Raw genomic sequence first — 25,111 nt, 5'->3', positions numbered from 1 at the left:
GGGGCAGGGAGGTGCAGAAAGCACACTTCCTCCAAGCCTAACAAAGACATTGGCAAAATGTGCTGCCCATTTTCACTCATCATTTTCAAACCAAAAGAGTAGGAAGTCGTAGTTGCTGTTAAAGCCAATACGCCTGGGAAATAGAATATCGTGTTCTGCTTTCTTTTGTAGGTCATCAGGTCACTCTAAAAATCAAGCACACGAAACTAGTGTTAAACATACTTTTACATGCTGATTTTAACCACTGAAATTTGAAGGACATTTAAAATATTTCTGAGCCTGACTCTTATTTTAAATAGAATTCATTAAAAGCACTTCTCCTTTCCTTGCCAGGGTTTTTGATTTAGCATTTTCAAGGGGGGGGGGCGGGGAGGGTAGGGGTGGAGAAAGGCATTTCCTGGTGCAGGAAGGGTAGAGACAGAAGATTGGCATTAACTAAAATGTGTAGGCAAAACTATAAAATAACAGAAATAATCCGAGTATTGTATAATATTTTTAACCTTTCTTATAAAAATATACACGTGATTTATCAATGCATTTCACATGGTTGAAATTTTCATTATGATAATTTACATTCCTGGAACTGAATCATTTTATGCATGTACTTATAAAATATCTTCTTTTGATTTCAAATAATCAGCCAAACCAAAATATGTAGAAAAATAAATATGTAGAAAAAGTGATTTGTAAATGAGCAACTTCAAAAATTCCTAAAAGTTCATCCTCAGATAAATGTTCCTTCCATTTCCTAGTTACCTCTTGTAAAACACTCATCATTCATCAACTTACTTTACTAAAAAAAAAAAAAAGTATCTGACAAAGGGAAATAATTTATCTATAACCAGGTTAAATATAGCCTACATTGAGCTTTTTCAAAATGACTTTGGGGAAAATACCTTGGAAAATGTTTAGCCTGAAATCACCTAGTTTCAAAAATTATACCTAGTCCCCTGATGGTAAAAATGAATGATCATCAACCAGTGTCCACCCTCCCTGAGATCCATAGTGTTAGATGGAGACGCATCAAAGCTTACACTTGAAACAAGTTATTATGGTCAATATGCAATCAATATACAATATACAGCCGCATCAAGTGCTAATCATAGTAGCATGTGTCCGAGTACACGCTGGAAATAATGTGGGCCATTTTGACTTCCTGAAACAAAGAAAGTTGGAAAGCCAGATAAAGTGCAGACTCGAGCCATAAAATGACAATGGGACACAGGATCTAATATTAACAAAATGGCCAGGATGAAGCAAACACCAACCAAATCCTGAAGTGCCAGGTAGAATTAAGAACCACAATTCAAATGAAGCAGCAATGTGGGATAACAACGTCTGCTATGGTTGGAAGGGAACCTGGTGACTTCCATTCACAAACTATTTGCTACCCCTACTTCAAAAGAAAGTTCAGCCTGAGAATGTGAATTGGTTTAAGAAAAGATGGAATCTATTTATAGCAGGTTAAAAAGTTAGAAATATTTTGGGAGCATCTTCAACCTTTCAAAAAAAATAGCCTAAATGGCAAGCATACTCTCATCCATCAGCAGAGGCCATTTTTAAATGAGTCATTGATTTGCTCTTCGATGGCATTTCTTAAGCTCTTAAAATTATTTTTTCTTCCAGGTAACCAGGAAAAGAAATCCTGAATCACTGACGGTAGGATATGAAGAGTTTAACCATCAAGATTGGGAAGGAAATTAAAAACTGAAAATGTACATGTTATCATTTAATCTATCTCAAGAGACATGGCTTGCTTTCTCAAGGAAAATTGAATGCACTATGTCAAAATTCTGAAAACGTAGGCAGGCATATACACTGGTTGTGAGAAGCCAGGCCTACAGACAACACTGAGATCCAGCACGCACCACATTTCAAACAGAGAAGACTGCGCACTGATGACTGGTACCTTCTGAAGGAAGGGATGCTTATTTATCAAAATCCAAAACACAACCAGTGAAACCTTTTGGCTATTCCTGGGTGATAGCGAAGGAAATAGTAAACCAGTTTGCTTCCAGCTGCCCTGAAAACTTGTTCACAAATCATTTACAAGTGCAACCTATTGTTTTGGGGGTGGAAGGTGAACAATATATCAGAAGCAAAGCTCTTCAGATGTTAGAATGTACATAAAAGTTGATTACTTATGCAAGGAGATGCAGGTCTCTACATGCATGGACATATATAGTAGGTAAACACTGGTGAGGGTAAATATGCTCCACACTTCAATATTTGTCACACACACACACACACACACACACCTTCAGTTCTTAGGCACATTAATTTTATGAGAAACTAGTAGCCCTGTGCACGGATCCATGCGCCAACAGCTCACCAGTGGCTCGATGTAGCTCGCTGCCCCACCCTCCTGCTGATGGGTGATCAGGTCGTTCTGGTTGGTTGTTACGCTTCACAGTGTAAAGACCATTTGCATATTACATCTTTATTATATAGGAGTACTGCTTACATGGTAGGTTGTTTTGTTGCCAATAATTTCTGATTGATTTCTTTAAAAGAAAATGTAACAGGAGTTCAGATATACACATCATAGAAAATCTTTCCCTGTTACTGTATAAAGCTATTTTAAAGGAACACACTATCCTGGGAAAAGTAAGGTTGTACTTTGTGACATAACCAATTCCTGTTTCCACCACAGATGAACTACGTCTTCCTATAATCACTTAACTTCATTACGCTAACTCTGGTGTATGCTTAGATTGAATCAAGGTGATCCAGTTGAGCCAGTTTTTAATGTGCTGCTTAATGAAACATGAATTCCTCTGTATCTCTTTCAAATGTTCTACTATCAAGTATATTTGCTGCAAAACCTTAATTTCAATAAAATAGGAACACCATATATTCATTCATCGATTTATAATAAAATGTGTCTGTGTTTTAGTAGCTAGTCCCTGGGTTTGCGTTATGGATGATAATGAATGATGTCAAGCATGATTTTAATGCGGCTAAAAGAGAGCAAAATATTAAACATTGACAGCAACATTTTAGCAGTAAGCTTCAAAAATAAAAACAAAAACAAATATTTCTCACCAACAGAGACAATCTTTGGGGAAGTGACATGTGCTCCTGCTTACAAATCCTTAATATTCCCTCATGTTGCTCTAACAAATGTATAAATTTCATCCCTATTCCCACCCCAATCCTCCCCAAAAATGAGGAGCTATGATATCTGACAAGGACTCCAAACTGTGATGTGGCAACAAAGTGCCACAAAGCAAAGAATGGTGGCAGGAGACGTACCCGCTCACTTCCACGTCCCTGGAACTCCCCAGAGGAAAACATGCTTGTTAGAAATGATAGGTGAACCGAATGTTCATGAAAAAAACTCATCAAGAGAAAATGAAAACCTAATACTCTCAGCTCCCATTATGTGCCCTTCACTGCCTACATCTCAGTTGTGTTCTAACTACTGCAGAGAAGGTGGTTTTTGATGGGGAAAGAGAAATAGGTAAACCCTCCATTGTGTTTGAGCCAAATGCCTCTCCTTCTTAGGATCACCCACTCTTTAGACTGGTCTTTTCAAACCAGCCAGGGAAGGGCTGTGGAGGCTAGACAGCTGAGTCCCTGCACATTGAGACGACCACCTGGGTCACGGTAGGTCCCAGATGAGAGGAATGAAGTAGCCTACGTAAACCAGGTGTATGGAAGGACTCTTCTTTGGGGCCCCGGTTTTTACATCCTGTGTCACCTCACAGATTGGTAAGGGCCTGGGGAATGTTCTCTCATCTAGGCAACCGAGGAGTTGTGGCTCACATAGCTGCTTGTTCCCTGGATGGAAACCCCGTAGGAGTTTGGGCCAAAGCTCCAGGAAACTTCGATTACCTGAGTTCCTTGTCTCTTCCTACAGCACCAGCGCAGGGGATCCAGCTCTCGTGACTGGATGAAGCTTCAGAATCCCAGATTCTCACATTATTCCATCTGAGACATGAGGCAACAAGTGCAACACTGACAACTTTAAAAACTGATTGCACCTGGAACTATATTCAAAGTACAAGATGCAGGAGGAAGTTCTACATAGAAAGCGTTTATTGTTATTTCCAGTACATCAGTATTTTAGGAAAGCATCAGATATACATTTTAAAGGAAATGAGGAAAAATTAGGTATGAGTTACAGTGAGATGAATTTTCAAAAGTAAAAAGAAAATGGCCAATTAATAAACCTATTTGAGGTTTGAAAGTGACATTCTGCATAGGTACTAATTAGGATTAAAGATTCTCTTTTTGATGTGTGTTTTTTCGATTATCTCTTGAAAAAAAACTTCTTTAAAAGGATGACAACTGAAAGTAAGACAACTTACTTCACACATTAGATCAGTGATGGGAAGGAAGAATACACTGATTTGAACTGAACTTATATTCATAGATCTGGTCCTGGCACAGGTAGGCTCTACCTGTGAGGGTCTCTCCATTTGACTCTGCCTGCAGGCTTACCCACAGAATGTCTGCTCGTCGCTGGCCTTCTCCAGGGTGGCAGTGCCACTTCTACATGCTACGGACATATATACCAGCTCTATTCTGGTCCAAGTTTAATAACCATAGCTTCTGCTCTTGCATACTGAAGTTTAGCAAAGATCTAAAAGTGCTTTGTCACCCAAAATGTATCAGTGTTTTCAACCTGGGGATGTAGTCTCCAGAGGCAAACCCTTTTCTTTCTCCTCCACCACTGCTCTTCTCTTTCCTTTTTGTTACACCTGCTGTCCCCAACGTGTCCTTATTCTCCTTGGTAGATATCCTCTATATCCTCTGCCCTCTTCTCCCTTGTTTGTTTATCTTCTGTGATGAATAAAAACCATCAATACTTCTTATTGCTGGTCGTGAAAGGGAAAACCTGTCACCTCTGAAGATGTGGAAGGACAGGGGGGCAGCCCTTTAAACCCTCAGGAGGCCATGCAAAGTGCTTGCTCGTTTTGATTCCTTTTTTCTCCACCTGATTGGAGCAAAGGCATTTCTCTCTCCTTTCTCTCTCTCTCTCTTTCTCTCTCTCTCTCTCTCTCTCTCTCTCTCTCTCTCTCTCTCTCTCTCTCTCTCACAGTCTAGAACTAAATGACTTGACCTCTCGGGATCTCTGGTACCTCCTCTGTAAAAGGAAGTAGATCTACCTCTAACATTGTATTAATTGACTGACTGACCCGTTCAATAAATATTTGTTCTACTGATCTAAGTACTTCAGGTAACAAAACCAAAGATCTGCACATTTGGATCCCTCGAGGACCATAGTTAATAACCTGTGAGTGAAAATATCTTTTTTAATTCGATTAATGAGGCTCTATAAACAATAAGTCCTCATTATTATCCTTGCCTGGGAGTTTCTATTCTCTAGCTACGCTTCTGCAAATATCACCTATTTTCCACTTCAGGTGGTAACTTCTTGTTTGCTGGCAGAACAAAAGGGTTCACAATGCTACTGGAAAGAGTCATCTATGAGACATCATTGTAGAGAGCGGAATTCAAGTCACAGTTGAACGTCTTATGTGTGGGCTTGTGCTCCTAGATGCAGTCTTTCTTTCTCACACAACTGTTCGAGGAGGTGCCACCTACTTACTCAACTTTACAACTAAACTCACTCTTTCTTTTATGTGTATTAGGGACATATGTCAAATGTGGTAGTGGAATTAGGAATTACATTATAACTGAATTGATGTGAAAATATTTTGTGTTCTCATTTTAAGTATTTTATGCATATCTACCTTTGCAGAGCATTCACTAAGGAAGGAACTGGTATTGAGTGAGATAAGCATTAAAAAAAGATTAGTTCATAACCAGTTAACTGCCCCGCGTCCAAAACGGAAACCATCCCTACACACCACGATATTTTGAATTTAATTTAAAAAATCAATTTGCAATGAATATTATAAAAACAAATGTATTACTCATAGTTCAGGTATTCTGGAATATTTTCAGCTGAAAATTCTCATGAAAAAATGATTTTAAAGTTGGCCAGGGCTGCCACTTAGGGAAAACATTTTTTTTATAGACGCACGTGGCGTGTGGGGAAGGTCCACCGCTTGTGTCTACAGACGCTTATGGCGTACAATGGGTGAATATACAGTGTGCTGGCTTAAATTCTAGTTTTACATCTCAATGAAAATGACTGATTAAAATATGAATTGGCATTTGATTCCTACAGTTTCCACCTAGCGCCTGTGGCTCTGATTGTGAACACCGTAAAGCAGTTGCATCAACATCGTTTAGTACACAATTTCTGCTCTTTCCTTGAAAGGTTGGCGAGGCCCTAAGTTCCCCGGGAGAGGGGCTTCTGTGAGTATGTGCATGTCCGTATGTAGGTTACTGTGAGTCTGTCTGAATTAGGGCAGTTCTCCTGGTAGCCACAGCTACCTCAGGAGACTACTTTAATTAGGTAAGTTCTAGGACAGCTATGTGACATAATTAGCAGCAAAATGGCTTAAGACTATAATTTCACTAGCTATTAAAGTAAAAGACTTGTAACAGTGCTTTGCTGTGATGTATTTCTTACAAATTCTTCAAAATGTTAAGTCCTCTCATTATAATAATTGTACGGTTGATTAGTCTTCCATCTAGTGGCTATATGAGTCTGGGAGATACATAAACTGTTTAAGACAAGTCCTTAAAAATATATTTGGTGACTACATTTTCTTCAAGGACTTTACTTGTTCCTAGTTAAGAAACAAAGCTTACCATTCACTATCTTATACAAATAAAAACATCAATTAAAGGCGAGTGATGAGAAGAGAGGGAACAGGTCATTTATTGTCAGTAACCAAGCCCTTCTGTCACCAATCGCAGGGACCAAATGACACAAGGGTGGGTTAGTCTATGGAGTAACACATCCTTCAAAAGATAATCATTTTCACATTCTCGGTAGCATAGGCAGGGCCATTTAATTTCTTTAACAGAAGACAATTATTTGCACAGTGTTGTAATAAGTAAATATTTCTGTACAAAGATGTGGAGAGGCAATTCTAAAAACAGTGTCTGAAAACTAATCTAATCAGCTGGGAAATATTTTCCTAGCTGAGGTACTCTTTCTAGGGGAAAAAAAAATCACTTAAAACTCAGTTCAAAAGTTAGTGTCATTTGAAATCAGAAAAAAAAAGAGTGCAGAGAGTATTTTATTTTCTAATTTTATTCTAAAATACAAACAAGACTCTTTAGGATTATGTCAACATAATTCCTTGATGTATTTTTGCCTCCAAATTCCTAACATGAAAGTCATAAATATTAGGCTAGAAACTGCTGACATTTGATCAAAACTAACAGCACACAGGGAAAACTTCTTAAATTATCAGTTACATGAAACAAGCAATTACCCAGTTCAAGGGCTTTTGAATTACAAAGCTTATAAAACAGCTCTACAATTACCAAAATCTCAAAGGCCAAAAGACACTACGAACTTTTTTAAAACAAGGATGTTTTGAAGCAGAACACTAGCCTAAATCATATGAAACAACTTGGACAAGATTTTGATATAAAAATCACAATTGAGATGAAGTTGGAGGAATATTTGAATTCAGTACAGTTACGCCACAGTGCCACCTAAAACCTATTTCCTTTTCTAAATGAAAGAAAAGTTATCCCAAAACTTTTAAGCACTTACATGATCTGAATTTCCTTTATTTGCCCATGGAATATAAGAAAAATATTCTTATAACAACATAATGTAATAGAAAAGAAAAACAAATCCGTGCAGAATACAATGAGTACCTTCTTTATCATCAAGTACATCAATCACATAAGGCTCATTCTAGAATGCTAGAACTTCAGGCAAATGGCTTTACTCAATCTAAGACACACTGCAAAAGAAGGGGGGAATAAAAATTTCCACCTTTGATGGAAATTTCTATGAATTTCTGCAAAAGCGAGTAAAGAAAGTAGAAAGCTTTTCCAATCAAAATATTAAATGACTTAATCTTTGTAAGAAAATTTAAGCTGTTTCATTATTCCAGTTATATTATACTGTGCCATCCTTAGAAATCGAGTCTTTTGAATTATTTTTCAAATTTCTTTTCCTAGAGAACAATTATGATGGACTTAAGGTAGTCTGCACAGAATGAAACATATCAGAATCTGTCCAAGTGTAACAAGTATGAGAATAACAGAGGTTTAACAGTTACAGCTGGGTATAGGAAAATAATTTTTAGGTCCCAAAGTCACTACCATAATTAACCTTAAATTAACAAAAAGCCATGATTAATAAAAGCTGTTCACTTTGTAGAAGTAATTCTAACATGATCGTGGAATGGTTAAATCTCTGGGGCACACACCCTACCTAGTACCGCGGCAGGGCTCCCTGCTGCCAGTCGGAGTGTAACATCTACTTTAACAGATTCTGCAGCATGGCCGTGGCATATGTGGGCCTCGCCTGTCTGCTCTCAATTGCATTCTGAAGGTACTGGATGCCTCCACAGCGTTCCCAGATTTCTTCAAACTGTCTTGGCAAAATCTCAGCACCACGCTTTCGAGTCAGGCCTGTCTCTTCAAGGTTCAGCTCACACATCTCCATATCATCCTTACCTGCACAAATGAGACAGCAGAGAATTACCATGTCTCTTTCAGAACTACTGCTACAACCCTTATTCCTGAAGTATGTATCAATTCTCATAGATTTGAGAACTTTCAAAACGTGATTTTCTTCCCCCAGGATTGAAATCTGCTTAATAAACTCACCAGAGAAAGAGTTTGTCCTCCAACAAAGACCCTCTCAAAATGTACCATCACTACAACTGATCAAAAAAATTATGAGGGCTAATAAAAATGCTACATTTCCTTAAGCTGTTACAGATCAACTGATATAATTAATACCAAGGAAAGGTTCTTGGGACATAGAATAGTTTCTATTTGCTCTACAAGGACATAATCCAAGCAAGTTCACATTATAAATAAATTAAACCTCAAACTAACTGAAAACATGATTTAACTGCAAAACTCCATCCCTCAATCCTAAACTTTTAGTGAATTATTACATTACATATTAGGTTGTTTCATTCAGAGTTTATAATCCTTTCCTCCTTTATAAATTTTTTTCCTGTGAGTCATACACACCAGCCACAAGAAGGATGGGTGGCTTGTCAGGATGGAGTTCCATTTGCCGGGCAATCCAAGGTCCATCAAAATGGGCATACCACCAGCCCTTCTTCTTGTTCTGCGGGTCTTTGTACTGGTCAGCAGGGCGGATGAATGGGATGCGGAAGAAGCGCTGCTGTCTGTTCATTTCGATCTCCTGCTGCCTTGCAGGAAGCTGAGCGGCTGGGTTCTGCTGAGCTATTACACGGAACAAGGAAAGTTAAACCAGCAGCCCAAGGGATAACAAAACAGTCTTGAATCCTAAAATGCACCACACATTATTTTAAAAGGAAGAGGGGTTCCTATTAGGAAATTTAAAACAAAGTGTAAATAATAACTGCCTATAATTGAATAAAATTCACAGTGTAATTTCTTCAGAATTTTCTTGCCCTAAAGAAGTTCCTTTACATTGCAAATACACACACACACACACACACACCCTGCATACACCCCAACAGCAGCAGCCATAATAACCTAAAATAAAGTCACACAGCAGGAACGCAAACTAGTATTATTTACTAGATTTATATTTTTCCTCCAAAGAGTTCAAATGAAGGCAGAAGAGTAACTTTGACAGGACTACTTATGGTAAAACAAACAGTAATTATACAAATCTGAAGGATTATAGATGATATTTGTCAATTAATCACAAGTTCCTCAAAATGATGGAAGACAAAAGTTTCCTCTTTAGCCAATCTTGAGATTTAAAATGGCCAAAATAATACATATATTTCACTAATACTATTTAAATGACTTCATGACAACAGCAAAGACAAAAAAAAACTGTAATAGTAAACATGAACTTTCCCTCAGATATTTACTTACTCTGAAAACAGATTCCTCTTGGAGTAAGATCCACTAAAATAAGTGAAAAGTATATAATATTTGGTCCCCTTTGCCAATACAAAACAAAAACTCTCTGCTTTTCTGATAGTGCTGGGCATTACCCTCCTATTAATAAACTTTTTCCCCCTTGCTCAATTTCCATTACTAGACAATTGGGTTTTTATTTTATCTACATATATAAACATTTCTCTGGGGCAATGACTTGACATTTTCAGCAACATAATTTGGGTAAAGTCTGTTTAATATGCTTTATACTTACAACTTTCAAAATGGACCAACCATTTACTGCAGCTCAATTAAGAATCTCACTGAAAAACTAAGTATGTCAGTGAGAAATTATATAATATGGATAAGTCAAGAACAGCCATATGGCTTTTGTAAGAATCTCCAAATACCAAAAGGATGAAAATACTCTTATTCTACTTTTTACACCAACAGCCAAAGCTTTCTAGCGACTGAATTTATTTCTGTGCAAACCAGAGAAAGCAAGCAGCAGTTAGCAAAGCTCTAATGCCTGGGAAAGAATGAAACCGAGGCCCAGTTTTGTTAGTGACTTTAAAAAGCCGCATCACCTTTAGCAGTTAACAGAGAGAAGCTTATTTATTCTTTTGTTCCTGTTCCACCAAAACTTCTTACAGTTCAGTGCTTCCATTTTGAGTTTTAAAAACTACCTACTTTGAAGAAAACACATTAACTCAAAACTAACATATTTTAAAAGGGTTTTTTTAAAAAAAAATCCTTCATTTTAAGCCGTGAATTAGAATTTAATGTCTAGTTGATAGAAAACTTAATATGATACTGATCACCACCCACTAAATTAACCTACTTTTTTCTTTAAAATAACAGTCTCCTATAACTTAATATACTTGATAAAAGTAAGAAACCCAACATAAATTCTTTGATCGCTTTTTCTACTAATGCGAGAACTGAAATTGTATTGGGGAGAAAATATCCATCTGGGAAAGTACAAAGATACAGACATTAAAAGATGGAAATTCATCTTCTAAACATCCAATAATGTTATCTTCAAAAGCGTGAAATAAGTTTCAAATATAGCCCTACAAATTACTAAAAGCACTTTCAAAAATCAAGCCTAACCAGCTGGCAAATAAATATGGCACTACAGTAAGTCCTCATTTAATGTCTTCAATAGGTTCAGTGACTTTAAGTGAAATAACATATAAAGTAACTAACTTTACCATAGGCTGATTGATATCAACAAGAGGTAACTTCCTATGGCAGTTCTTCAATGTAATGACAGAAGGACAGTGAATAAAACAAAGTTATTCGAGAACCTACTGTATGTCCAAATGATTGTTGAAACTGATTCTAGAAGAAATTTACTGCACATTAAGATGACTCAAATCTTTTAAATTATATTTTAAAAGTGCATCATAGGAATCTACAAACATAACAGAATAATCTCTTCTTCCTATGAAGTGGTGTCCTTTTAAATCTGCATTTGTATTATCATACAAAACTCCAATCTCTTTGAACAGACATGCTTATCCCACCACAGTGTTTGAAACCGGCACCTAAAGTTAGTCTTTATTCTAAAAGATCAGCTGCTTAGTAAGATAGAGTTTTGCTACAATAAGAATTGTGTATATATTCACAGTTTAAAATTCTAGTTATTTCTTAAAATGAAGTAATTTTATAAAACAACAGTTTAAATTTTGGTTATTTTTTGGAGTGACCCAAATGAAAGTATCATCTCAAATTATATATCTAGTACAGATAAACCAACATTAATGTACTATAGTTCCACTTAAAAATTGTAGCAAAACAATGTTTAATAGTAGTTAGTACTTTATAAAGTATTTTTAACCCATCTTCCAGTTAGCTCATGAGTTACCACCCATTGACTTACGTGAATTGTTCAAAAATGGTGCAAAATCTGTGAACAAATATTTTATGTTGAAAAAAAGATAAAAGTGCCAAAACTGTTAAGTGAGCATTCTTCTAATTTATAGTAAAGGCTTTCCATCAATTGAGGTGGTGAGTAATAAGTAAATATCCTGTCCATAGACAAATACCTACAAGTAGATACTGCTTTCTTTTTTTTTTTTTTTAACTATTTTGATTATGTTTTAGAAAATTCTGCCTGATGGACATATAAAGAGGACTGAAATTTAAAAACTGCATTTCATTTGCGATTTTGGGACACAGTAATAGTCAAACAAAAATCCAACACAATCACTTAATAATGGACATTATAGTAACTTTAAGGCATCACAAGCATTCATGTAGGAAAAAAAGAGGATAAATTCTAAATTCATCCAAAAGTTATATGCAGTAGAGAAAACGTCCTGCCATGTTCACATGTACCCAGGATGTTTTAATTTCTTCGAATTGTTTAAAACACATGCCATTTTTATTTTAGGAACGATGAAATAAAACTACTCTCCAAAGTCTTTGTTTTAAGCAACTAAGTATTATAAATTTTTACTGGGTGATTTTCCATGGCACCAAAGTTACTTCTGAAAATCTATCTGTAGTAAATGTGATGAGAGCGTGCTCACCCTGAGGAGAGCCTGAGGATCTGAACTCCTAACTCCAGAAATCACCGTGATTTGTCCATGCATTACTCTTACGGGCAATAACCTCATTATATTTTTGTTCATCACAGCTGTTATAATTTTATTTTCTCACATTAATGAATTAAAATCCTCCCAAGTATTGAATTACAGAGCAGTTCTTCTTAAAGGCCAATCAGCTGACCCGTTAGTAAACCACCTAAGTGTAGAATTTTCTCAACTGAGCTTGTTACGTGTCTTGGTGTCCTTCACCTTTCCTTTTACCTGTAGCTCCTGTGTGAGTTTTACATGAGAAAACAAGACAGAAAAATAAAGTGCTTTGCAGAGCAGAAGTTACCTTTCATCCTGAAAGGAGCCCATAATCAAATTCTTTGAAGGCTACAAATAGAATGTGTTCACATAAACTTCCTAAATTTGTACCTGGATGGCACTTTGAATCTACTCTTTTGTTCTTCCAAAATGGTGTATATACATTACGAAAGAAAATAGTATAAGCACCAGCAAGGTAAGTCATGGATTATTTGTTCCTTTTGGGGGCAAAGTTGGGTGAAGAAACTATCAAAATTTGGTTTGCAACTATAAGGAGCATTTGTATATGCATTCAAAATGTGAATGCAACATTAATTCCTCTTTTTTAAAGAAGTGTAATCATTCAGATGAATAAATTTTCAAATAAAACATAATCAAAGACTATCAGCCAAAGATCATGATTAGAAAATTAGAGCTAAAAAGAATAACCCATTGAGATTTTTACAAAACAAATGAAACTGTGGTTGGAAATGGGTGCAGACAGTGAACAGGCAATGGAATCACCTGCTCTTCCTCATTTCCCAGAGACAAAGTTTGAACCTGGAGAATGCAATGGTGTCATGAGAAGGTCAATGTTGAGAGGGTGCTCTACTTGCTATTTCCTAGTTCCGGGTGACCTCTTACTGCCCATCTAGAGTGTCATGTTCTCACTGTTGGCACCCCTTGAGCATCATCAGCACTAACATCTCTCTTAATAGTACATCTTCATCTATCTATTTTTGAAACAACTTGGAAACATTAAAAGTCCATCCCTTCAATGACTTTAATCCAGTGGTTCTCAACCGTCCTAATGCCGCAACCCTTTAATTCAGTTCCTCATGTTGTGGTGACCCTCAATTTCATTGTTACAAACTGAACATAATTAAAGCATAGTGGTTAATCACAAAAACAATATGTAATTATATATGTGTTTTGCGATGGTATTAGGCGACCCCCGTGAAAGGGTCATTCGACCCCCAAAGGGGTCGCGACCCACAGGTTGAGAACCACTACTTTAATCAAACATTGCTTTTATTTGCTAGGAAGGTGAAGGAGGCAAAATATAACTGAGAGTTCATTCCCTAAGTTGGGTCATGCATTGCCACACTATACTATCAAGTGCTGGGAATGTACCCCTTTACAAAATAAAAAAGGCATTACATATGCTGTCAGCGTGTCTTTAACCAAAATTAGGCTAATAAATTGTGTCAGTTTAAAGGTAGCAAGTTAACTAACGAAATCCAATTATTGCTTTTATGAAGTTTAATATGTGAAATTACTACTCAAATATTAAAGGTATTCTCAATTACTGTTAAAGCTAATGCGTACTTTCACTAGGTTATGTCTACCCTGCTCTATTTTCTAGTTTCAAGAGTAGAAATTTCCTTTTGCATAACAAAGTAACAAAATTCATTTTTTGGAAATCAGTCAGAAATATCAAATCCTGGTCTTGGCAAAACTCTAGAACAAACCAAGGTACTATTTCTCACTTATATGCGGGGAAATACATATTTACAACACTATTGCACAACCTCTTCAATACAGACAAGATTATTCTTACCTCTAGAATGTATCTTAAGAAGTAAATTCAATACTTCTTAACAAATAAGACTTTAAATGTTTTTAATAGAAATAATGCTATGAGCGATAAGCCATCGTGGTTGTGTTAGGTTCAGTGGATCACAGTTCTATATAAGAAAAAATTTATATTGGACACTTCACCCAAATGTCCTATGTACAGTACATTCCAAAGTACAGATTTGTTTTTACCATAATCAGTAACAGACTTTGGAGCACGTTGCTCTGTTTCAGTGTTTCTCTTCTTATTCTTGGACTTCCAAGCATGATACACTTTTAGTCTCCTATGAAATTCTTCTCTGCAAGCTGCCAGGAGCTCGATATCTACCAATTACATAGAAAGAGAAAGAGAGAAAAAGAACATCCTAATTTAGTTGTCTAGCATAATTATTCTGTGGCATAAACATATATATATATTGACAGTATATAATATAAAGTTTTCATTTTAAAGTAATAGTAAAAAATTAAAAGTAAGCTAATTATTGATAAAGAGTATTTTATGGTAATATTATCTTTCATATTTACAGAATTTTATTATACATTATTACTATTTTATATAATTTGTTCAACATAAGAATCTTGAATAAAACAAACAAACAAACACCTTGGACTAAATAGGTCTTTTATAGATGAAGAACTTAAATTACAGAGGTTAAGTCACTTGTCCAAGGTCACAGGCTACTACAACAGAATGAAAAGGAATAAAAAGTCACTGTATTCAAATGCAAGCTAGATTTATATGTAACACATTTTTTGTTTGTAATTATGCAGATAAAATCAGTGAGGTAGGAAAGAACATAGTGAGAAGTCTGTACAACTATGACACTTTAGTTCCTACTTATAGTACTATGAATTCAACACTATGATTTAACCAAGAACTCAACCATGTGGGAACCTCTGGATATAGTATTTTATTCTGTTGGAAGAAGAAGTGTTAAAAAGGAAAGATTGGCCTGGCCAGTGTGGCTAAGTGGCTGAACATCAACCTATGAACCAGAGGCCACGGTTTGATTCCCAGTCAGGGCACATTGCCTGGGCTGCTGACTTGATCCCCAATGGGGACATACAGGAGGCAGCCGATTGATGACTCATTCTCATCACTGATATTTCTATCTCTTGCTTCCTCTCCCTTCCTCTCTCTAAAATCAATAAAAACATATTTTAAAAAAATAAAAGGAAGGACTGCACTGCCATCTTTTCCTTTGCATTCATGGACCAAAAGATTCTGGTAGTATAGCCCAGACCATAATTTCTCTAAGTTTTTCTTCTCTGACTTAGGCAAGAGATAAGCAAAATGAATTTAACTAATTTAAGTATGTCTTCCTTTTAGCTTTGTGAATAAATTAGGTCTTCATTTCAAGGTAATAGTAACAGAGAGGATGGCTTATACTAATTCATATGCAAATTTTAAAAACAGCACCTGACGCTGGGTATTTATTACATGTTAGGTAGGGAGCCTTCCCATTTTTTCATCCTTTCCATACACTTACCGCAAGAAGTATTGATGGTATCACGTAGTTCTGCATATTTCCATTTACTAAGATCATGTTTCTTGGTACCAGCAGCTGCCTTGGTGGCTTGTACAGCAGGACCTCTGCAATTATTACATATTTTTACATATTTAAACTAGAAACATGAATAAAATGTTAACTAAAGAAGGAAGAAAGTGAGCGTACATTTAAGAACTGGAAATAACTACTAAAAAAATGTAATTTTTGTATCTTTGATGGATGAAATGAAGAATGGTGTACTATAGAATGCCCAGGTAAATTAAAATTTTCCACCGTGCCACTTAATAACTATATTAGGAGGACTTCTGATTCCAAATTCTAGTAACATAGGTTTATCTAAAGTTAAAAGATACATTTATATGTATTCCTCAAAATTAGAAAAGAAATCCTCAACATACAGGAACATCATCATCAGAAGCACATTAAGGGTTGGTTTATGAGCCATTGGCCACACAGTACCATCACCTGTAGACTATTGGAAGCTACCGATGGCCAAGCCCCAATCACACCTACCGGCTCAGGATCTCCCTAGGCATCTGGGTATTTAGTGGGTCCACAGATAAATGCCTAAAATGCAACCCACCACATTAGTCATTAAAGAAAGGCTCAAAAAGCTGCTGGGTTCTGGAAACTCCTGTGACCTTTTAACTTCACGGTTAAAGAACACTTAGAAAAAAGTTCTACAACAGGGGTGGGGAACCATTTTTCTGCCACGGGCCATCTGGATATTTGTAACATCATTCGCTTAACATAATTCACTTAATATAAATTTTTGTTGCTATGAAAAAAGCTCCTTGATTTGCTCAATTTTGAGTCCCACCTGCGGTTGCTCTGGCAGGGCCAGACCAAATGTTATCTTGGGTCTTAAAGGGCCAGCAGGCCAGATATTCCCCACCCCTGTTCTATAACCAGATAAAACCACACCCAAATATTTAGTGAGTAATAAATATGTAAATTAAAAGTAGGGGTTTTAGGTCATAAAGCTGATAACGGAGATTTCAAAGGGCACAAGTGTTATATATTGCCCAGAGTAACAGGAATATTAGAGTAGAAAGAGAGGAAGCACATTTTAAAAATTAAAAATAAGTATAAAATACTAAAATAATAAATTTAAAATAAAACAGAACAAAGGCAAATTTTTCCTAGTAGTGCTACTCCAGGCTTAAGCCATGTACATAATTTTAAATAATTATTCAGAAAATACAGGAACAACTTTTTTTCTGTAATAATGAACATTTACTTTCCAGCAGCTTACACTAGCCACAGAGGAGACACTCAGAATAAGCGCAAATGGACTTTTAAGCACAAAGTAATGAAGGAAGAATTTAAACACATCCTATTTCAAGACGTGAAAAGAAGATGACACAAATATTAAAAGAACTAAATATTAAAGAACTAAAATATTGCTTCTCAGGTACCAAACAAGGAATTTCACCTTTATCATCCACTTCTCCAAAAATGTCCTCTCAAAGAGGAACAATCAAGGTACAACACTAAAGGGAGCTACTTTCTCATCATGTTACATTTTGAAAGATAACAACAATCCTGACCGTCAAGACAGAGATAATGAGACTGACTGGAAAATGATGTGGGAGAATATGTATCCTTCTTCCTGAAATCAAGGAAATTATTTCTTCAATAGTGAGCTTACCAATGAAATAGGGTACTTGTACCTCCTTACAAGGCCTATTTATGCTTTCATTTTAGAGAATAAAACACAACATACTTCAGCCTACATACTTAAAAACTGTTCGACACACAAAAGCCTGGATAAAAACTAATGTGTGGCCATTTAGTCCTTCCTGCTTTTTGTGGTTAAAATCTGTTTTAGGTTTACTGAAGAATCCATATTTTTCATAAGCTGTGCGACTGGCAATTTCCCATGTAGCTCTTTCTTCTAAATTGCTTTGCTCAGAAAGAACCAGCTGTGTGTCAGCAAGGTCTATTACCCTGAACAATAAATTATGCTTTAACATTTATTCAAATTCTGTATTCTTTTTTCCCTTTTTTATAGCACTAAAATACCATTCAATAAACCAACAAAAAATTCTCTTCTCAGTCTTCTAAGAGTCTTTTCTAAAAGAGCAGCTGAAAATTATTATAGGTTTTTTAATGTTGCTTTATTTTCTTTTGAAAGAATAACTGAATTTACTTACTAAACCATTTATAGATTGTCGGAAAATACATGAGGTGTCAATATACGTAAGGTGTGTTTTAATACTTTTAAAAATAGTAACACTGAATTCAAATTATAATTGCTTAAAATAAACTTTTAATTCATATTACCTCAAACAAAAAGACACCTACCTAAAATCATACTCAGCATCCTAAAAAATACACGACTAAAATGCACCTTTGGAGTTATTAAAATAGTAAAATAAAGCTGTAATTTATTGTTTAGACTTGATTAACAGACATTCATGTAAACAATAAAGTAGTAGGGAAATTGACTTTTGATTTTTATTTATTTTTTTAATTGTTTTATTGCTTAAAGTATTACAAAGAGTATTACATATGTCTCCGACTTTTGATTTTTAAAAATATATTAGACATCTTCAATTAATTTTGTAAGCTCAAAATTAACAGTTAAAATGTTATTGATTCGTATCCCACTTATAAAGGTAATGGACCAGGTCCTGCTGGGAAGTTATAGCCTTTGGTGGTTCAGTTTTTACATCAGTGGTTTTTTATTTTTTTAAATCCTCACCCAAGGATATTTTTTCCATTGGTTTTTATAGAGAGTGAAAGGGAGGGGGAGAGACACAGATAGAGAAACATCAATGTAAGAGACACATCTATTGGTTACCTCATGCCTGCAACCGTATAGGACCCTTCAGTACGAGGGACCCTTCAATCCACAGGCCGATGCTCTATCCACTGAGCCAAACCGGCTAGGGCTTATCGGTGGTTTTTAAACTGTGTACTGTGGTGTAAAAATCCTTGGGAGCAGGATTCCCCTCTTCAACTAGGCAGAGTGGTTCCCAGCCAGGGGCAGCACTGCCCCTAGAGGGAGTTTCAAAATACTCATTCCATCAGGAAGACAGAAAGGGTTCCCTGAGAGACTGAGATGGTGGGGGCCAGTGATAGGCACAGCAGTACTACCAACAAGAAAGAGTCTGTTCCAAAATGCCAGTGGCTTCACCACTGAGAAACACCGATGGACAGGAACACCGGTTTTTATCTTTTTCTATGTGAGAGTGAAGTGACACTTCTTGTACAGAAAATATATGTGGAGATGCTTACCTTGCTTTGAGTGCATTATTCATATAACAGGTCCTGGTACAAATATTGACGAGTAATTTAAAAATATGACTTTGAGGTGGCATGTATTCCCCCAAATTGTACTGCACTAACCTACTCAAGATTTCTGACATTTCTTTCGCCATTTGTTCCCTATAAAAGAATGATAATACAGCATCGTTATATAAAAGACAATTACATAGAAATTACTTAAAATACCTAAAAGCATAAATAAAATTTTATATTTAAAAAATATTTATATTTTCAATACGATTATTGATTTACTAACCATTCACTATTATTTTACTTTGTAAAAGTCTGCAATATACTTTTTTTACATACATAGCCATAAAATACAGCAAAATTTTTATTTAGATCCACTTAAAGTTATTCAGACTTTCCTATTTTTGCAGTAAGAACTTTCAATAAAATCTCATGAGAGCCATGCTTCTTAGTATTATTTTTTATGTACAGAATAAAATGTTCTAAATGCAGACAGGAAACTTGGCAGAATATAGATTCTATATAAAATTTTACACTGAATTGCTTAGAAAATATTAATTAGCAAGGTATAATGGTGGTAAAACAAGTTGATCTATTTTACATTGCCAGAGTTTAAATAATTCTGATGTATTCAAAGTTTTAGAATTCTAGATCAAAGTGTATTTTCATTAAAAAAAAAATTCAAATGCATCAAGTGCTTGTTAAATATTAAGATGAGAAGTGTTCTGACTTTTCAAGGACAAACATTTCCCAAAGGCCAAAACTTACTTAACTCTTATTACCCCAAGGAGTGTAACTTTCTCAATATTTGTTTAAATCTGTGAAATGGAATGGATGTCTCATCATGTTTCTCAATAATTTGTTAGCCTTATTGTTTTCCTGTCCTTTGCTGTCTTCCTTCATAATTAATAAGTTTCTCACTCATTCTATTCATCGGACTCTGGTAAACCCCCAAATCCTGTAAACCAGTAAAAATTAAAACAAAAGATGGTAGCTGTGCCTTAGGGCACGGTTTCCAGGATGCCCACCCAGACTCCCGGGCTCCTACTAGTACATCTCTTTCCTTGTGCTGGACACTGGCTAAGCTCAGGTTCTGATGGAGATCGAGTTGAGCAAGCAGTCAGAGAAAAAGAAATCTTTCAAAACTGATGATCAAGGACAAGAAACACAAAGTAAAAAACCAAATGTAATCTAAAGAAACTACCCATTGAGCAATGTATCTACCTCTCTTTAGGCTAGTCAGAATTTCCTAACGTTCAAACTCAGCATGGTTTTGGCAACTATTTTTAATCCTATTATCACCTGCCCCAAGGTTCCTATCAGTGCCCAAGAGCACCTCTGATTTCACCGCCGCTTCCTCCTGAAGCTCCCTCCTATCCCTTCCCACAGCAGGTTTCCAGGGAATCAGAGCTTTCACTACTTGGGCTGTTGATGGAATAACAACTCCTCTGTATACCCCATGCTTCACTGGTTTAGTATCTCACCTGGCCTATGTTACACCAAATATACTGAACAGAAATGGTTCCTGAATCCAGGTGCTTTTTCCCTTCTGATTTCCCCAGACTAGTATATGCAGATGCTCACAATTTCACCTTAGACCAGTGGTCGGCAAACTGCAGCATGTGGCTCGCGAGCCGCAGTGTGCCAACCACTACCTTAGACCATCAGTTACAGGGCTGAATTCAAGCTCAACTGGTAAATATACATAAGTTTTTTTTAATGGAGGGTGAGAGCATCCACTCAGTAACCTTTTTAAAACCTGGTGCATTGTGGTGAACAATGGTATTGGCCTTTGATGGGGTGAGGGGTCAGGGATGCCAAATGTCCTACACGAGGAAGAGCTGCTCTATGCCTCATGGGACTTTAACATTAAGGTGAAATGCACACACACATAGTTTTACATGTAGAAGAACTTTTTTTGCCTGGTTTTAACATTCAGATAATTTCTGTAAGGATGCACCTATTGCAAAATGGAGAGGAGAGTGTACTTAACTCTGGCCAGAACTTTACAAAGGACCGTTCACAACTGCATGGCGTTTACTGACTGATGTAACGTTCTTCTATAAATTTGCGTTTGAAGTGGTTGCATTCATGGTGCTCTTAGGTATACATGCGAACATTTGAGTACTTGATTACATTTTTCTATAGTTGTAGACAAGCACTTTCATATTAAAATAAACATTGCTTCATTATAAATTACTGTGCTTTTACCTGTCTTTAACATGCATTGTTTGGAGAACTATACATACACATGCATCATTTTTACGTTTGTTATTGGTATCTGTGTCTGAGGAGTTGAGAACCATTACTATAAGAGTTGGGGCCTAAAAGCTGTTAATATTCAGATTTTATGCATATTCCAAAATTTTATATGCATAGTATGTACAAAATACAAGCATATCCCAAATGTTACTTAGATTCTCTCTGTGTGGAGAGATTTTCATAACAAAAAGATACATCAGCATCAAAATTAGCATTATATATATAACTTCAGATTATAAACTATTTTAGGTATCAGTAGAATAAACTATCACATCTACTGAAAACTAAGCTATCTATTATGGCTCAACTACTGTAAATATTTTATTTATTCTTACTTATATCTCTATATCTGATTCTATAAAGATAATAAGTAAAGAATAATTAAAAACAAAATGGGTGTTTAAACAATGTTAGAAAACACAAAGAAAGAAACCATAAACTACTGTGACTGAACACCATACAAGAACCATTAAACATTTTTCCTGTGAAAGAAAAAATGAGTTATCTTATTCTTTTTAATAAAAGGAAATAATATAAAATTCACTTCAATAAGGAAATTATTTCTCCTAAAAAATATCCATAACTTGTTAAAAAAAAAAGTTATATGACTAAGTCAAATTGTAAAAAGCGAAATGACGTACGGTGTCATTTTGGGTCTTGCTCCATTAATTCTGTGAAAAGAATAAATGTTTGTTAATATCATAACCAACTCTGAATTGTGAAAATCTGGACTGTGCCCAACTTATGTTTTGGTGACTTTACTGATTTAAAAAAGTGCATAATCTTTATTTAATCTATGTGTGAGATTACTCATAATTTCAGATACAGGCATACCTTGTTTATTGTGATTTGCTTCCCTGAGCTTCACAAATGTGTTTTTCACAAATTGAAGACAAGACCCTCCACCAGCACAAAGTTTATGACTCACTTTATTGCAGTTCTTTGGAACTGACCCCGCAATGTCTTCAAGGTATGCCTGTTATGTGAAATCATAACTCTGCATCCAGGATCACGTGTGTAATTGATTGAGACCATATTTTAAAACATATTACACATGTGAAAAATAATTCTTACTTAGAAGTTACTGGATGCGTAACCGAGCTGGAAAAGTAACTTGAAATTGTTTATTGCAGCAGAATCCATCTACATATATTTTTTTAATACATCACAGAACCCAAGAACATTAAGAACAGGGCCAGAGAGTTCTTACTCATAAATTGTTAGAAAGAATTCAGTACTAACAAAGGCAAAATAAACATTCAAAAACATTAATGTAAGCCCTGGAGTAAGATAAAATTATCGAACATGGGACATCAGTACAGAACATCATCCATAACACATTGCTAATGCTTCCAGTGCACAGTATACACTAACCAGGAGGTTCAGAGGAGAAGGCACTCACAGGACCAGGGGTCAGAGAAAGTTTACAGGCAGGACTTCAATGGGCATTCGGGATGGGGGAACAGCATCTCCAGGCCTGTCCCACGGGAGAACTAAAACAAACTCTTCCTCCCTTCAAGCTACAACTGCTTGAATATCTCCTAATCACTTAGTTGTGGTCCCATTACCTAGTAAATCCTGCTTCACCTAAATCTCAGGTGACTTGTCATTTTTGTCAAAGGTCCTAAATGGTCCGCTCTCTCCCTGAGACCACTCACTCTGGAAGAAGTGCATCTTTCTGAAGATGGGAAGCAGTGCACATGTGACCCAGTATCTTACACACAGTATAAGGAATGGTACTGGATACAGCTGAGTATTTTAAAGGCTCACACATAAAGCTTAGCCATGAATACCGATAATGACTACAATAATGAGCCCCTTAGAAATGACTTTCAGTCACACTAAAGCCAGCTCTGCCCATTTCAGGTTGTCCTCACATGTTAGGAATGGCAGCTGTGAGAGCCTGGCTTGTCTAGGAGCCTGGCCAACCCACTGGTCAGTTATACCAAAGACTCCGGCCATTGCAACATAACACAGCGGGGAGGAATGGAACAGCAGCTAAACTAAGTCTGCATGTACAAAAGCCATAGATGGGTGGGAATGTTTTAATTATGGCGAAATGTTAACCAAGAGCCCAACTAATGGACTCAAACCCAACAACTTAAGAAATTATTATAATACCTGTGCTTATAGGCCTATTCAGTTTATTTAAATATAATATACTTCCATACACAATTCAGGCCCCAGAACTCCCCAATATAATCACTTACTAGAAAAAGTGTGAAGGTAAGTTAACATACCCTATTCCTTCCCTATCTTGTTTTCAGCTAAATAAAATCTAAGCACTGCTCTATAATATAAAACAAGTTTTTCCTTTCACAAGGAAATAGCAACATCTACTATTTTTATTTTAATTATATTTTGTCATAAACAGTGCTCTAACATTCAGAAAAGCATAGTTACATATATGAATGTGCCTCACCATACATATAGAACATATATACCTAAAATAAAGGAACTCCGCAAATTAGTTTTGCTCTGTTTTTACAAATATTCAAAAAAACTAATATTTCCATATTCTGAATTTAAAATGAATCTATTATACTAAAACCTTCCTGAGATTTTTAATAAGGACTTCCAAATTCCTCCACACTCCAATAACATTTAGTATTTAGAGATAATTCAGAAACCTGAGGAGCCAAAATATTTCAATGTGATAAACCTTCCTTCTTGGAAAGGAAACCTATTTATTCTGAAACATAGAGTGTGTATGTGTGTGTAAAATTTCCCCTCATTTCAAATGTTAGGATATATATAATTTGCATTAGGAAAATAATAAGTACCAACCTCAAATATATTAGACTGGATTATAATAAAGTGACTGATTTCTATTATAGACTTTAATGGCAGGTATTTAGAAATTAGATGTCTACCTTAAACCAGATGTATAAAGATACAATACTCTTTGGCACTATCAGAGTAAACATTGATATGTTTTCTTAAAGTACTCATGAACTGAAGTATCAGTTTTGTTTTTCAATAGTTTAACCATTTGATAAAATCAATTTGTTTCATTCCTTTGGGTATAAGAATGGATACAAGTACGTTTTAAATGGTTTTACTTAAAATATACCAGGACCTAAGGAATATGATTCTCCTATTCCCTTCAGGCTGAAGTGAGAGGCACAGAGGGAGACCGCAGAGAGAGCGCCACACCCCACCCAGCAGCCCAGTACCTGCGGAGCGCCAGGTCCGCCTGGGCCTCGTCACTGATGAGCTCTGCTTCGCTCTGGGCGATCCTCAGGGCCAGCTCGCGGTCCCTACGCTCCTGCTCCAGCACTGCTTGCTGCTGGGACTCCTCCTCCCGCTGTCGGGCCAGCTGCTCCTCCACTTCAGCCTGCCACGGACAGAAAGCAGGCTCACCAAAGTGTCCCCACATGTCCTCTTGGTCATCCCCATTCCTACTTAAAATTGTTCCAGACAAGTTCCTTAGTAAGGAATGTATCATCTAACCAGAAAGCTCTTCAGTCTCTATTCTCTCTATATTATAATTTATACTTGCTCTTTCCAAATCTAAGAGAAGGCAGAGAAACCATGGTTCCACTATTCCATAACGATGAGTGTCCCAAATATCACAGGAGTGTCCCAGGTATCACATTAACACTAACACCAGGCAAGCAGATGTCAGGAATTTAAAGTGTTGGTTGTGCTCAGGATAAGTTAATAAAGCTAAGAAACTCAAATACGTGATCAATTACTCTCAGACATGGACTTTTTAAAAAATGGGGATGAGGAAAGAATCTTATCCTAATCTATTACTACTAGGGGCCCGGTGCACAAAATTCGTGC

General features: G+C 36.2%; 2 protein-coding genes across 11 annotated transcripts in view; one reads left to right on the top strand and one right to left on the bottom strand.

Moving 5' to 3' along the window:
- IMPG1 (interphotoreceptor matrix proteoglycan 1) overlaps positions 1-2,347 on the top strand; it is a 115,156-nt gene extending 112,809 nt beyond the window's left edge. The window contains 1 exon segment of the mRNA XM_015569387.1: positions 1,627-2,347. Coding sequence (XP_015424873.1) covers positions 1,627-1,704 — 78 coding nt within the window. The 3' untranslated portion in view covers positions 1,705-2,347.
- A 4,371-nt stretch (positions 2,348-6,718) lies between these two features.
- MYO6 (myosin VI) overlaps positions 6,719-25,111 on the bottom strand; it is a 145,651-nt gene continuing 127,258 nt past the window's right edge. For 2 of the 10 annotated variants that reach the window (XM_015569439.1, XM_006772174.2), the window contains 8 exons: positions 24,499-24,659; positions 21,964-21,993; positions 19,172-19,210; positions 15,797-15,900; positions 14,499-14,630; positions 11,774-11,800; positions 9,037-9,255; positions 6,719-8,508 (listed from right to left, as the gene is read on the bottom strand). In XM_015569439.1, coding sequence (XP_015424925.1) covers positions 8,309-8,508; positions 9,037-9,255; positions 11,774-11,800; positions 14,499-14,630; positions 15,797-15,900; positions 19,172-19,210; positions 21,964-21,993; positions 24,499-24,659 — 912 coding nt within the window. In that variant the 3' untranslated portion in view covers positions 6,719-8,308. Of the gene's footprint in view, positions 8,509-9,036; positions 9,256-11,773; positions 11,801-14,498; positions 14,631-15,796; positions 15,901-19,171; positions 19,211-21,963; positions 21,994-22,396; positions 22,436-24,498; positions 24,660-25,111 lie in introns of all 10 variants that reach the window. The other 8 variants (XM_015569443.1, XM_006772180.2, XM_015569438.1 and 5 more) reach the window with 7 other exon arrangements.

This window comes from Myotis davidii, unplaced genomic scaffold (assembly GCF_000327345.1).
Source record: "Myotis davidii unplaced genomic scaffold, ASM32734v1 scaffold104, whole genome shotgun sequence".
Lineage (NCBI taxonomy): Eukaryota > Metazoa > Chordata > Mammalia > Chiroptera > Vespertilionidae > Myotis > Myotis davidii.
Note: the sequence above shows the minus strand (reverse complement) of the source record. Positions and strands in the feature narration are given on the sequence as shown.